We start from the raw sequence: 12,589 nt of genomic DNA on the forward strand, positions 1-12,589 counted from the left end.
TTTCCACGTCTGGTAATTACCAGTGCATTAAATGTCTCAAATATATTCCCCTTCATGATATTTTGACAGATCAACCATGCTGAAATTAACAGGGTGTAAGTGTTTTTTACAGTACATATTTTTGTGTGGTACCCAACAACCTCCACGTGCTATTACCCAGAAACTCGTAATAGAAAGCTAGTTATAGCACCTGATATATAATGTACCCACAGTATCCTAATTTATCTGATGCGATAAAAAGCAACTGGAATCTGGCAAACTCCGACTGGCCTCTGGTCACTTTCATTTTATTCTACCTTTAATTTTGGAACCCATGAAAGGTTTCAGATACAAATCAAAAGAACGCACATACATTTAAAGCACCATTTGAGGCTACACAAATATCTTTTAAAACTTACTGTAGCAAGACCCACGTCTGTTTGGGGCACTTGGTACACGAAATTCATCCCTTGATCTAGCCAAGTTAATTTTAAAATAGGCTACATTTAGAAGGGTTTCTAATATAACAATTCTATGCTATGCTTTAGGAACAGCCAACCCTCTATATACCTACGTTTCATTTCAGATTCAACACTAGTTTTTCTTAGTTATATCTTCAAAATTGTACTGAAGTAACGTATCACAGATTATGGAATAATATGTTAGAATAGGAACTAAGCGGCACTTCCGAAGCACAGGGATGCAACATATTTACAGGAGTATGTCGCATCTCTGTGCTTCCCCCTGCTGGCGCACAAGCTGCAGCCATGCGTTGCGCAGGCACCATTGCACCATGGTGCAAGGATGGCTGCGTCATAGGGAGATTGTTTTTGTGCAGGAAGGTGCACCTTCCGGGACAAAAACAATCACTACAGGCATTTTCCTTTTTCAATGCGTGCTGTAGAATGCAGCACGCATTGAAAGAGGAAAAAACTCCTCGTTGCGCCTGGCTATGCCACTAGGGTGGCGTAGCATTCAGACAAGTCTCCAGATTTACGATTTCTCATAAATCTGGAGATGTGTCTTGTTCCATGGGTGTTGCGTGGGAACACCCACAGCAACGCCCATGGAATGCCCCTTCAACGCAAAGTGCTGCGTGTGAAGGGGCCGTATTTACAAGGAGAGGAAAAGTCACGCAGGGTGGATTTTCCTCTCCTTGTAAATATGGAGGAGCCCCCTGCGCCACCAGTACGTCACGAAAAGTGATGTTCTGGTGGTGCGGCAGACTTGTAAATCTGCCCCATAATTTGTCATTATTTCTCAAGAATTCCTTTCACCGAAAAACAATGAAGGGCAGAAAGTGACGCATCTGTCACTTTCCCAGCGCCACCCTGAGAAACCCTTTCGTCACTATGGATGCGCCGTATTTAAAATATGGGGCACCATGGCTCAAGGATTGACAGATGTGTCAGAAATTCTGACGCATCTGTTGACGCAAAAGTCACGCGTTGCTGGAGTGGTGTCACAAGCACAACACAACTCCAGCAATGCATGGGGAGGCGTATCCTCATTGTGCTGCGTCACTCCTTACGCCTGCTTCAAGCAGGCATAAGAATTTGACACAGTGGCGTCCTAGAAGTGGCGCAGTCAAATCTTGTAGATTTCAAGTGCGTCACTTCTACAAGGCTTTTTTACGTTGGAACGCCCACCCTGCATACATTTGGGCAGATTTACAAGCCCCTTGCGACAGTTTTACGCCACCGTTGCGTCACTTTTGTGACGCAGCGGCGGCGTAAACAATGTGCCACTATGCGACATATTTACAACGTGACGCATCTAGTGAGATGCGTCACGTTGTAAAGCCCTGCGCTACATTTTACCTGCGTCAGGTATAATGTATGCAGGGTGGGTGTTCCCTCGCAAGGAAGCCTCGTAAAAGTGACTCAGTAAAATCTACAAGATTTCACTGAGTCACTTTTACGTCCCCCAGCGTCAGAACCTTATGCCTGCTTGAAGCAGGCGTAAGGAGTGATGCAGCATAAATGGTATAGGGCACCCCTGAGCAGTGCTGGAGTTGCGTCGCGCTTGCGACACAACTCCAGCACTGCGTCACCTTATGGCGACAGATGCGTCACGCATCTGTCTAACCTGTGCCATGGTGCGCTGCATTGTAAATGCGGCGCATCCATGGTGGCACAAGGGGGTTTTTGAGTCACGCAAAATAACTGGTGCATCCCTGCTAATATGCAGGGATGCACCAGCTATTGTAAATCTGCCCCATTGTACCTGACGCAGGTATAATGTGATGCAGGGCTTTACAACGTGACGCATCTCCTTAGATGCGTCACATTGTAAATGGGCCGCATTTTTAGGCTGCTTATGCGTTACAAAAAGTGACGCACCTGCAGCGCAAAAATTACGCAAAGGGCTTGTAAATCTGTCCCAGAGAATATATGACCGGTATTGATTGCATGTGGCCCCTTTACTTACAATAGTGTCATCAAAGCCAGAGATGTCTCAAACTCATGCTGCAATATCATCTTTATAACAGTCATTACTTTAGTATTTTAAAATGTAAAAAGTAATTTCAGGTTAAAGAGCGCGCTGCTTCATCCAAGCCGCGATTAACAAGGCCCCTTCCATGCCATGCGTTTGGGTGAATATTTTATTCAAAAAGCAATTGCAATTATTAAGCCTTTTAAACATTTTTATTCAGAAAATGAGAACTTCAGAAACATTTACATATATTGTATTGGACATCTAACATTAAATTGTGAAGCTTCCTACCTCCACTCTTCAATGAAGTCTTCAAGATTTTCCATTTTGTGTAACACTAATGGACTCCCATCAGCCTTATGGAAGTCGTTATGACCTTTGTTATCAAATATGCCACATAAACCTCTGGTTCCATTGAAGTCAATGCTGGGCGCCCTCACAGTCAGGCTCATTCCCCAGTCGCTAACATCAGCTCTGACAAATGCCCCGGAAGGGAACATGATCTGCAAAAGTAGATAGTAGAAATAAAAAAAAACTTTTTTTAAAACCATGTAAACGCTGAACTACATATATTTGTATACGATTAATTAAAAGTGTACAATACTTGTTTGCACTGACATCGCATTTTTATAAAAACGCCTTTTATCCCCGTACGTCCACACTTTTAGAGAACGCATACTGTTGAAATGTCTGTAATAGAAACAAAATGTGCTGTCCAAAGCTTAAGGAATTAATGTTAATTCGGTGTTATCACCCGCACTAGCGGGCAATAATGGCTGTAATGGGCCCTTAGGCACGGGTAAGGACCCATAGTAAGGCAAAGGCAATTAATAACCGTTATTGCCCGGTATGTAAGAACAACAAGTCTATCAGCAGCAAGTGGTGATTTCAGTTTACTGGTCTTCAGTGTGACAAATAACTCCTGTCTACTGCAACAGCATCAGCCCAGGGTAGGCTTTCTTTCATTTTAAGCCAGTGCTGTTTTTTCTGACGTACTGTGAGACCATCCCACCCCCACCACTACTTCGACAAAGGGGGATGAAAGCAGCTCTAACCACCATTGAAGATACTTGCTTTTCAATGGGTGCTAAAGCTGACATTTCTGTTAGCGAAGAAACGCGAGGGCCTGACTCAACACAACAGAAAGGCTTGCCTAGGACGAAAGACAGCTGATGCGGGACTGCTGCGGTGGTGACAGAAGGTAATTATCCCCTTGCGTAGCAGGACATTAAAAAAAAAGTAAGACCGAGTCGTGTGCAGGGAACTGGCAGCCAATGAAAGCTATCTTTGCGGGTTTGTAGCGGCAGCTGTAGCCCTCACCGGGAGCATTTTGACCTGCTGGCCAGCTCCCAGCATTCCCTGCTGGGTGCAAGTCTATGTTCATACTTTTCAAATAAGCTTTAGTCCGACTCTTATTTACAAGTGGGTCGCAGCAGGAAAAAATACAGACACTATATGGAAAAGAAACGTTCAGTTTCAGCTTTAACTCAAAGCTGAATATCTCCAACAGAGTACAAATCAATATAAAATCTTTGATATTAGAAAATAATAAGTATGTATAATAATACTATGCAACGGCGAAATTTGAATAGCTAACACAAGGTGCACCACACTAATAACCGGCATTTTAAGAAAGTCTACCAGTCTATGGGATATCTGCTGAAATTAACTCAATTTCTACATATAGTCATGTTATATCGGGTTTCCCAGGACATGTGAAGCTGCTCTTTTTATGACTTGGATGTCACTAGGGGCCTGATTACTACTTTGGCGGTGCGCGCCAGGTCTGCCCTGCCACCGCACTACCAAAGCCATGGTCAGACCACCCGCTATATTAGGAGTTTCCTCCTGTCTGGCGGGCTTTTTTTTAATGTTCCTACGTCAGTGCAGTAAAAATGGGCACCGCAATGGGAACACCAAAAACAGATCCTGAACAGCATGAACTGTAAAGTCTGTTGCACTGGAGGAACTGGTGTGTATGCACACAGTGGGGGCACAAGGTGTTCCCCCCTGTGTGCATCCACTTGCGAGGAGGCACAGGTGTCTATGGAGGAGGAACTTCCATGACACTGCCAGCAGAGAGGAAACTCCCAGCCAGAATATTGCGGCCCCCTGATCACCGCAACACCAGAAGGGAACAACGGTTCCCTGGTGGCTGTGGCAGTCTGAAATTGAGGTGCTATGATGGATACAATGTGGTGGAGGAAGTGGTGGTGTCAATATTACTAGAGGGTGTTAGACCTGGCACCTTGGCGTGAGTCTCCCTTCCTCTTTTTTTTCGCTGTGCCTCATGTGTTTTTATGGTGTTGGCCGCTCAGCGCGCTGTGCCACTGCCAACCAGTGTCGCGGTGCGAGTGCTCCCTATGTAAATTGTATATGTTGGTTGGATTCCATGATTGGATTGTTTGATTTACTGTCAGACCCCAGTAAAGGGCGCCGGGGGCGCCAGGGCATGTAAATGCGAACACCGCTGGTGGGCTTGCAGCACTGGTTGTGCCACCCACAGAAGCGGCCGGTAAAATATGTCTGAGGTCTGCCATCGCAGAACCTGCGTGCAGTCTGGTACTGACATGCTGACCGGCAAGTGCCCACACTTGCCAGTCCCTAAAACCTTCCCTTAGCTGCATGTTAGTCACCCCCTCTGGTAGGCCCACGGGCAGGGTGCGTTGTAAGCCTAAGGTAGGACAAGCCTGAATGCGTGGCATGTCCTAGTAGTGAATTACCGCCATCTTGTTGTTCACTACTGCAAGGCTACCCTGTTCTCATAGGCCAGTATGGGCGGCCGGGATTATTACACCCTATGATCCTAACCGACCCTGGGAACATGGTAGAAGATCGAGTTTAGTATGCCTGAACTCGGAATAATAAGGTACATCTTTTCGCAAGGTTTATTTTAATATTCCGGGTTTGCAAATGCCGCTTTTAGAAAGTTGGCCTTTGCTTGCCTAAACCTTTCAGCCGCCTCTGCGTGATGTGTATCTGATGTCTGGCTGGTATGAGTGACAGGGTTGGGGGAACCCAGATGGGCAGGGCTAGGTAGCCTGGTAATGAATAGGACGATCGACAGGTAGATGGGTGGGAGGAGTGCTCCTAGGCTCTGAATAGGACAGTGCTCTGCTACCTCAATGCCGGCTCCGCCCCCTGTGGAGCGTCTGATGACTCTGCCCTGCACTCTGAAAGAAGAAGCCTGCATCGCGTAAACAAAGTGCTCAGAAACCGGACTGAACTAGGCAAGGCCCCCCCTGGCCTGGGAGAACAAAAGATTTGCTGTATAAATGGAGGAGCCCTGCTCCTGAGAAACTAGATCCGCTTTTGACCAAGAAGAATCTCTGCCTGAGGAGGAGGCACCGGGAAAGCTGTAGGAGGAAGACTGTCCCTATCCTGGGGGATTGGCCTGCAGTGGTGACCTTGCTGCCAAAGGAGAGAAGAGAAACTGTTGCTGAAGACTTTCACTTTACTTTTAGTTTCAAGACTTGTGCTTTTCCAAAACGATCTCCAAGGGCTTGGAACTGAGCTTGCCCCCTGACCTGAGCCCCAGGACCATTGGGCTCTACCTGATCTTCACTCGCCTGCTGCTGGACTGTGGTGTCCTTTCCCTCGCCGGAGCTGTGACCCTCGTGCCCCAGTCCCTCCTTGAGCCGTGACCAGGACTGCTTAGCCGCCCCCGCCTTGGGAAGAGCCTCGCTCGATCGGAGCCGCTATCCCTACGCTGTGCTGGGCTGCCCCGTCACCTCGCTCGTTGGAGGCTCGCTGTGCACCTTCACCCTCCCGCCGGAATCGGCGTTTGTGAGCATCTCCAAGCCTCGGACGGCCCGGACGTATCTGCGTGCCCGGCTGCCCCGCTTTGTTCACCCGCCACCTGCAACACCCCGCTCTTGTCGTGAGCCTGAAGATCAGACACCCTCGTGAAGTGTGGGAGCCCCGGACGCCGCCTCGCTCTTCTGTCGAAGAGCCGCTGAAATCCCGCACCCGCCTTTGCGTCAAGAAACAAGGTACTGTACTTACGAACTCGACCGCGAGCTCGCATCGGATCCAGGGTCCGCAACGTTCTTATTTCCCTGTCATCTGCTGTGTGCTCCCTGGGCGCTGCCTCAGCACGAAGTGCGCTGAGGCCTACAGTTACCTTGTGCCCGCCTAAAGAACTTTCCGTAAAACAAAGAGAACTTGACCGTATTTCCAAGAATTGTGGCCCCATCAGTTCAACGTTACTGGGCCTTGTATTTGAATCTGCTGAATCTACATAAAAGCTTATTTTTATATACTTCCGGATTGGTGTCCGTTTGTGGTGCATGCAAGGGGTTTACTGTATGTGTAATTGCATTGGCTTAACCGTGTACGCCTGAGACTTAGCCTAGACTGCTCGCGCCACGCACCTAGAGGGTGAGCAGGGGTTATTCTGGGGAGTCATCCTTCGCCCTGACAAGAAGTAAAGGGGCCCTGCTTGTTGTGGGTTCACACCTGCGTCAACCAGAGCCCCCTCATTTCTAACATTGGTGGCAGCGGTGGGATTTACGGATTTGCATTTGCGGTTTGCGTATAGTGAACCACTGATCACCACGTAGTGAGAGCAGACCAGTAACACAGCCACAAGTCTAGAATTTGTTTTTGTTTTGCCAAGAATCTCCGTTGTTAGAACCATGCCTGGTTCACTTCCCGCCGGAAGGGCAGCTTCTATAATCTCTGGATTTGAGGACATAGATTGGGAAGAAAGCGCACTTCGGAATTATAGCAATGAAGAATTGAAAGGTTTTTGCTCCAAGTTCAGAATTGCCCAAACTGGATTGAAAAACAAGACCCAATTCGTGAAGGCGCTGAGGGCCTGGTATGAGTCAAAGGCACCAGAGAATCAGGTGGAAGTGGTTCCACCAGAAAGTGTCCATGAGTTTGGCCGAGGCCTGTCGCCAGAAGAGTTGGCAGACAGGGCAGCAACCCGGGCACACGAGGTGGAGATGGCAAAACTTCATGGGCAGATGGATATGGAAAAACAAAGACTAGCCATGGAAGAAAAGAAACTACAATTAGAGCATGACATGAAGCTGAGGGAGCTGGAGCTGAAAGCAAAAAGTTTGGAGCTTAATCCCTCTGGTGGCAGCACACCGCCAGTACCGGCAGAACCAAGAGTTTATATTCCCAAGGATGTAGTGAAGGAGTTCTTCAAGAATGACGACATCGGGCAGTGGTTCAGAGCCTACGAGGTAGCCATGTCTTCCCACCGGGTCCCTGAGAAAGATTGGGGAGCGGGGTTGTGGGGACGGTTCCTGAGTGAAGGGCGGGACACACTGTTAGATTTACCTGCTGATGTTCATAATTCTTATGCCCATATGAAGGAAGCATTGATGGCTAGGTATGGGTTGACCCCTGAGTTATATAGACAGAGGTTTAGGGGTTGCACTAAGATTCCCAATAGTACGTATGTGGAGTATGTGACTTTCTTTTGCAGAGCACTGGATGGTTGGGTAAAGGGTAGTAAGGTGAATGATTATCAAGGGCTTCTTGATTTAATGGCATGGGAGCACTTGTCCAGTAATTGTTTTCCTGAGCTACGCCAGCACCTGATCGATAGTAGGCTGACTAACCCTAGGAAGCTTGCTGAGGAGGCGGACCGCTGGGTCAGTACCAGGGTCCACAAGGGTACCGTGGGAGATTCCGCCAAAGGTGGGCAGGGTCCCCAGCAGAAGAGTGGGGGGGACAGGGGTAAACAGAAGCAGTTCCAAAAAGGGCCCCAAAATAGTCCCCAAGGGAACCAAGGGAAGGGTTCTCAGCCTCCCCCACCCCAGAAACCGACCGGGGCCCCGACAGGTCCTCCTGTTCAAAAGGGGCCCGTAAGATGTTACAGGTGTAACAATTTGGGGCATTTTGCCTCTGATGTAAAGTGTCCATTGTTTGGTAAACCAGCACCCACTGGTGCTCCATCCCGGCAGGTGACTAGTGTAGCCTTGGGGGAGGAGAGGGATGTCCAAGGTGGGTGGGGTCCCGCAGAGATGTCCCTGGTCTCGCTAGGAGACCGTGAAGTGGTCCCTCCAACCCAGCTGCCTGAGAACACTAAGAAGTACAGGCAGTGGGTGACCATAAATGGCCATAGAGTGGAAGCTCTTAGAGATACAGGAGCCAGTGTGACAGCTGTCAGGTGTCACCTGGTGTCTCAGGAGCAGGTGGTCCCCAATGCATTCTATCCCGTTGTTGCCGCTGACAACACAGAGAGACACTGCAAGGTGGCTCAGGTTCCCTTTGAGTGGGGGGGGGTCTCTGGTACTCTTCAGGTAGCTGTGAGGCCCGCCATGCCTGTAGACTGTTTGTTAGGGAACGATTTGGAGAGCTCACCTTGGGCTAAGGTGGAGCGGAGTGCTCACCTGGAGATGTTGGGTATGCCGGATTGGGCGTGTGTCACCACACGGTCCATGGCAGCCAGTAGAGGTACTCAAGAGGTCCTGGAGCCTGAGAGGGAGGCCCAGGAACCGGCCTCAGAGAGAAGGAGCAAGGGGCGCGGGAAGCCGGCCCCTGAAGTTCCCACGGTCCAGGAGGAAGCAGACCTTGAGGGGGATGCCCTGGAGCCTACAGGGGAGCAGATAGCTGAACTGGGAGACCTGCCGGAGCTGACCCATTGGCAGCAGGAAGGGGGTCCCACCAGGGAGGACTTTTGCAAGGCACAGAAGGAGTGCCCTTCTCTCGTAGGTATGCGGCAGCAGGCTGCAGACCAGGCCGCAGGTGATCAGTCAGGATCGCATTTCGTTTACAGGGAGAACGACCTCCTATATACAGAGCCTAAGGTTGCTGAGCCTGGGTCAGCCCGTGCGCTGGTGGTACCCCAGGACTTCAGAGCCTTCCTACTGGGGCTGGCTCACGATGTGCCATTGGCAGGGCATTTGGGGCACGACAAGACCTTTGAAAGGCTTGTCACCCACTTTTATTGGCCTCAAATGCGCAGGAGTTCAGATACTCACTGCAGGACATGCCAGACTTGCCAGGCAAGTGGAAAGAGTGGAAGGAAGCAGAAGGCTCCACTCCAGCCATTCCCTGTGGTCGGTACCCCATTCCAGCGAGTGGGGATTGACATTGTAGGGCCACTGGACCCCAGGACAGCGATGGGCAATAGGTTCATCCTGGTCCTGGTGGACCATGCCACCCGGTACCCGGAAGCTATTCCTCTAAGGACAGTGACGGCCCCCGTGGTGGGACGGGCACTGATGGGAATTTTCTCCCGAGTGGGATTCCCTCTAGAAGTGGTGTCTGACCGAGGTACCAATTTCATGTCCAAGTACATGAAATCTCTTTGGCAAGAGTGTGGTGTAACCTCCAAGTTCACCACCCCTTACCACCCCCAAGGAAACGGGTTGGTTGAGAGATTCAACCGAACCCTCAAAGGCATGATAATGGGCCTAGAAGGAGCCATGAGGCGTAAGTGGGACGTCCTCTTACCATGCCTTCTCTTCGCTTACCGTGAGGTGCCGCAGAAGTCTCTGGGGTTCAGTCCCTTTGAGCTTCTGTATGGCCACCCAGTCAGAGGACCTCTAAGTCTGGTCAAAGAAGGCTGGGAGCAATCTCCCAGGAAGCCTCCCCAGAATGTATATAGTTACATGCTGGCCTTCAGGAATCAGACTAGGCGATTCAGGCAACTTGCTGAGGCAAATCTGGAAGCCAGCCAGGAGGAGATGAAGCGGTGGTACGACCAGAATGCCACTCTGGTAGAGCTTCAGCCTGGACAGAAAGTATGGGTCTTGGCCCCCGTGGAGCCGTGTGCGCTCCAGGATAAGTGGACCGGTCCCTTTGAGGTGGTGGAGCGCAAGAGTCCTGTTACCTACGTGGTCGACCTGAAGTCTCCTAGGAACCCCTTAAGGGTCCTACATGTCAACCGCCTCAAGCCCCACTTGGAGAGGTCCCAAGTGGGCATACTCTTGGCAACAGATGCTGGAATGGAAGAGGAGACAGAACCTCTTCCTGACCTCCTGTCAGCCAAGGAGCACGATGGGTCAGTGGATGGTGTCATCCTCTCTTCCACCCTGACCCCTGAGCAACAGAATGATTGTCGCCAGTTGCTGGGACAGTTTTCTGACCTGTTTTCCCTGGTCCCTGGTGTCACTGATTGGTGCGTCCATGATGTGGACACTGGGGATAGTCCACCTGTGCGGCACAAGGCCTACAGGGTGACTGACAGGGTGAGGACATGCATCAAGGAGGAGGTCTCCAAGATGTTTGCACTCGGGGTAATTGAGTCTTCTAGCAGTCCTTGGGCCAGCCCCGTGGTCTTGGTCCCAAAGGCTGCAGCGCCGGGAGCCACACCCGAACTCCGGTTCTGTGTGGACTACAGAGGACTCAATTCGGTCACTAGGACCGACGCACACCCCATCCCCAGAGCTGATGAGCTCATCGATCGGCTAGGGGCTGCCAACTACCTCAGCACGTTTGATTTAACGTCTGGGTATTGGCAGATCGCCTTGACCGAGGGGGCCAAAGAGAGGTCAGCATTTTCCACCCCAGATGGGCACTACCAGTTCCGGGTTATGCCATTTGGGATGAAGAATGCCCCTGCCACCTTCCAGAGATTGGTCAACCAGGTGTTGGCTGGGCTGGATTCGTTCAGTGCAGCCTACCTGGATGACATCGCAGTGTTCAGCTCCACTTGGGAGGAACACTTGCGTCACCTCTGGGAAGTGTTGATGGCGCTGCGCAAGGCAGGCCTCACGATCAAGGCGAGTAAGTGCCAGATCGGGCAGGGTTCCGTGGTGTACTTGGGACACCAAGTTGGGAGTGGCCAGGTGGCACCCCTTCAGCCCAAGATAGAAACCATCCTGAATTGGGAGGCGCCCAAAACCCAGACGGAGGTGAGAGCCTTCCTAGGTCTCACCGGGTACTACAGGAGGTTTGTCAAGGGGTATGGCAACATGGTTGCCCCCTTGACAGCGCTGACTTCGAAGAAGCAGCCCAGGAAAGTGATTTGGACTGACACCTGTCAGAAAGCTTTTGAGGCCTTGAAAACTGCTATGTGCACGGCGCCCGTGCTCTTGGCTCCCAACTTCTCCAAAGAGTTTATCGTTCAGACAGACGCTTCAGAGCATGGTGTGGGGGCTGTTCTTTCACAGATTAATGAGGAGGGCCTAGATCAACCCGTAGCCTTTCTTAGCAGGAGGTTACTTCCACGGGAACAAAGGTGGAGTGCTATTGAGCGTGAGGCATTTGCTGTGGTCTGGGCGCTGAAGAAGCTAAGACCCTACTTGTTTGGGTCTCACTTCCGGGTTCAGACGGACCACAGGCCCCTCAGATGGTTGATGCATATGAGGGGTGAGAATCCAAAGCTGTTGAGGTGGTCCATTTCCCTACAGGGTATGGATTTCACGGTGGAACATCGCCCTGGTACAGATCACGCCAATGCTGACGGTCTGTCCAGATTTTTCCGCCTTAGTGATGAGGAACTCCCTGGGGTAGGGTAGTTCTCCCCACTTTTCGGCTGGAGGGGACACGTGTTAGACCTGGCACCTTGGCGTGAGTCTCCCTTCCTCTTTTTTTTCGCTGTGCCTCATGTGTTTTTATGGTGTTGGCCGCTCAGCGCCCTGTGCCACTGCCAACCAGTGTCGCGGTGCGAGTGCTCCCTATGTAAATTGTATATGTTGGTTGGATTCCATGATTGGATTGTTTGATTTACTGTCAGACCCCAGTAAAGGGCGCCGGGGGCGCCAGGGCATGTAAATGCGAACACCGCTGGTGGGCTTGCAGCACTGGTTGTGCCACCCACAGAAGCGGCCGGTAAAATATGTCTGAGGTCTGCCATCGCAGAACCTGCGTGCAGTCTGGTACTGACATGCTGACCGGCAAGTGCCCACACTTGCCAGTCCCTAAAACCTTCCCTTAGCTGCATGTTAGTCACCCCTCTGGTAGGCCCACGGGCAGGGTGCGTTGTAAGCCTAAGGTAGGACAAGCCTGAATGCGTGGCATGTCCTAGTAGTGAATTACCGCCATCTTGTTGTTCACTACTGCAAGGCTACCCTGTTCTCATAGGCCAGTATGGGCGGCCGGGATTATTACACCCTATGATCCTAACCGACCCAGGGAACATGGTAGAAGATCGAGTTTAGTATGCCTGAACTCGGAATAATAAGGTACATCTTTTCGCAAGGTTTATTTTAATATTCCGGGTTTGCAAATGCCGCTTTTAGAAAGTTGGCCTTTGCTTGCCTAAACC

The 12,589-nt window shown here is 50.6% G+C and overlaps 1 protein-coding gene across 1 annotated transcript in view; it reads right to left on the reverse strand.

Annotated features, from left to right (window-relative positions):
• Positions 1–12,589, reverse strand: part of LOC146857060 (von Willebrand factor D and EGF domain-containing protein-like) — a 1,714,722-nt gene that overhangs the window by 752,741 nt on the left and 949,392 nt on the right. Inside the window, 1 exon segment of the mRNA XM_085647013.1 lies at positions 2,707–2,918. Coding sequence (XP_085503139.1) covers positions 2,707–2,918 — 212 coding nt within the window.

Source organism: Triturus cristatus, chromosome 3_2 (genome assembly GCF_964204655.1).
Source record: "Triturus cristatus chromosome 3_2, aTriCri1.1, whole genome shotgun sequence".
NCBI classification, from domain to species: domain Eukaryota; kingdom Metazoa; phylum Chordata; class Amphibia; order Caudata; family Salamandridae; genus Triturus; species Triturus cristatus.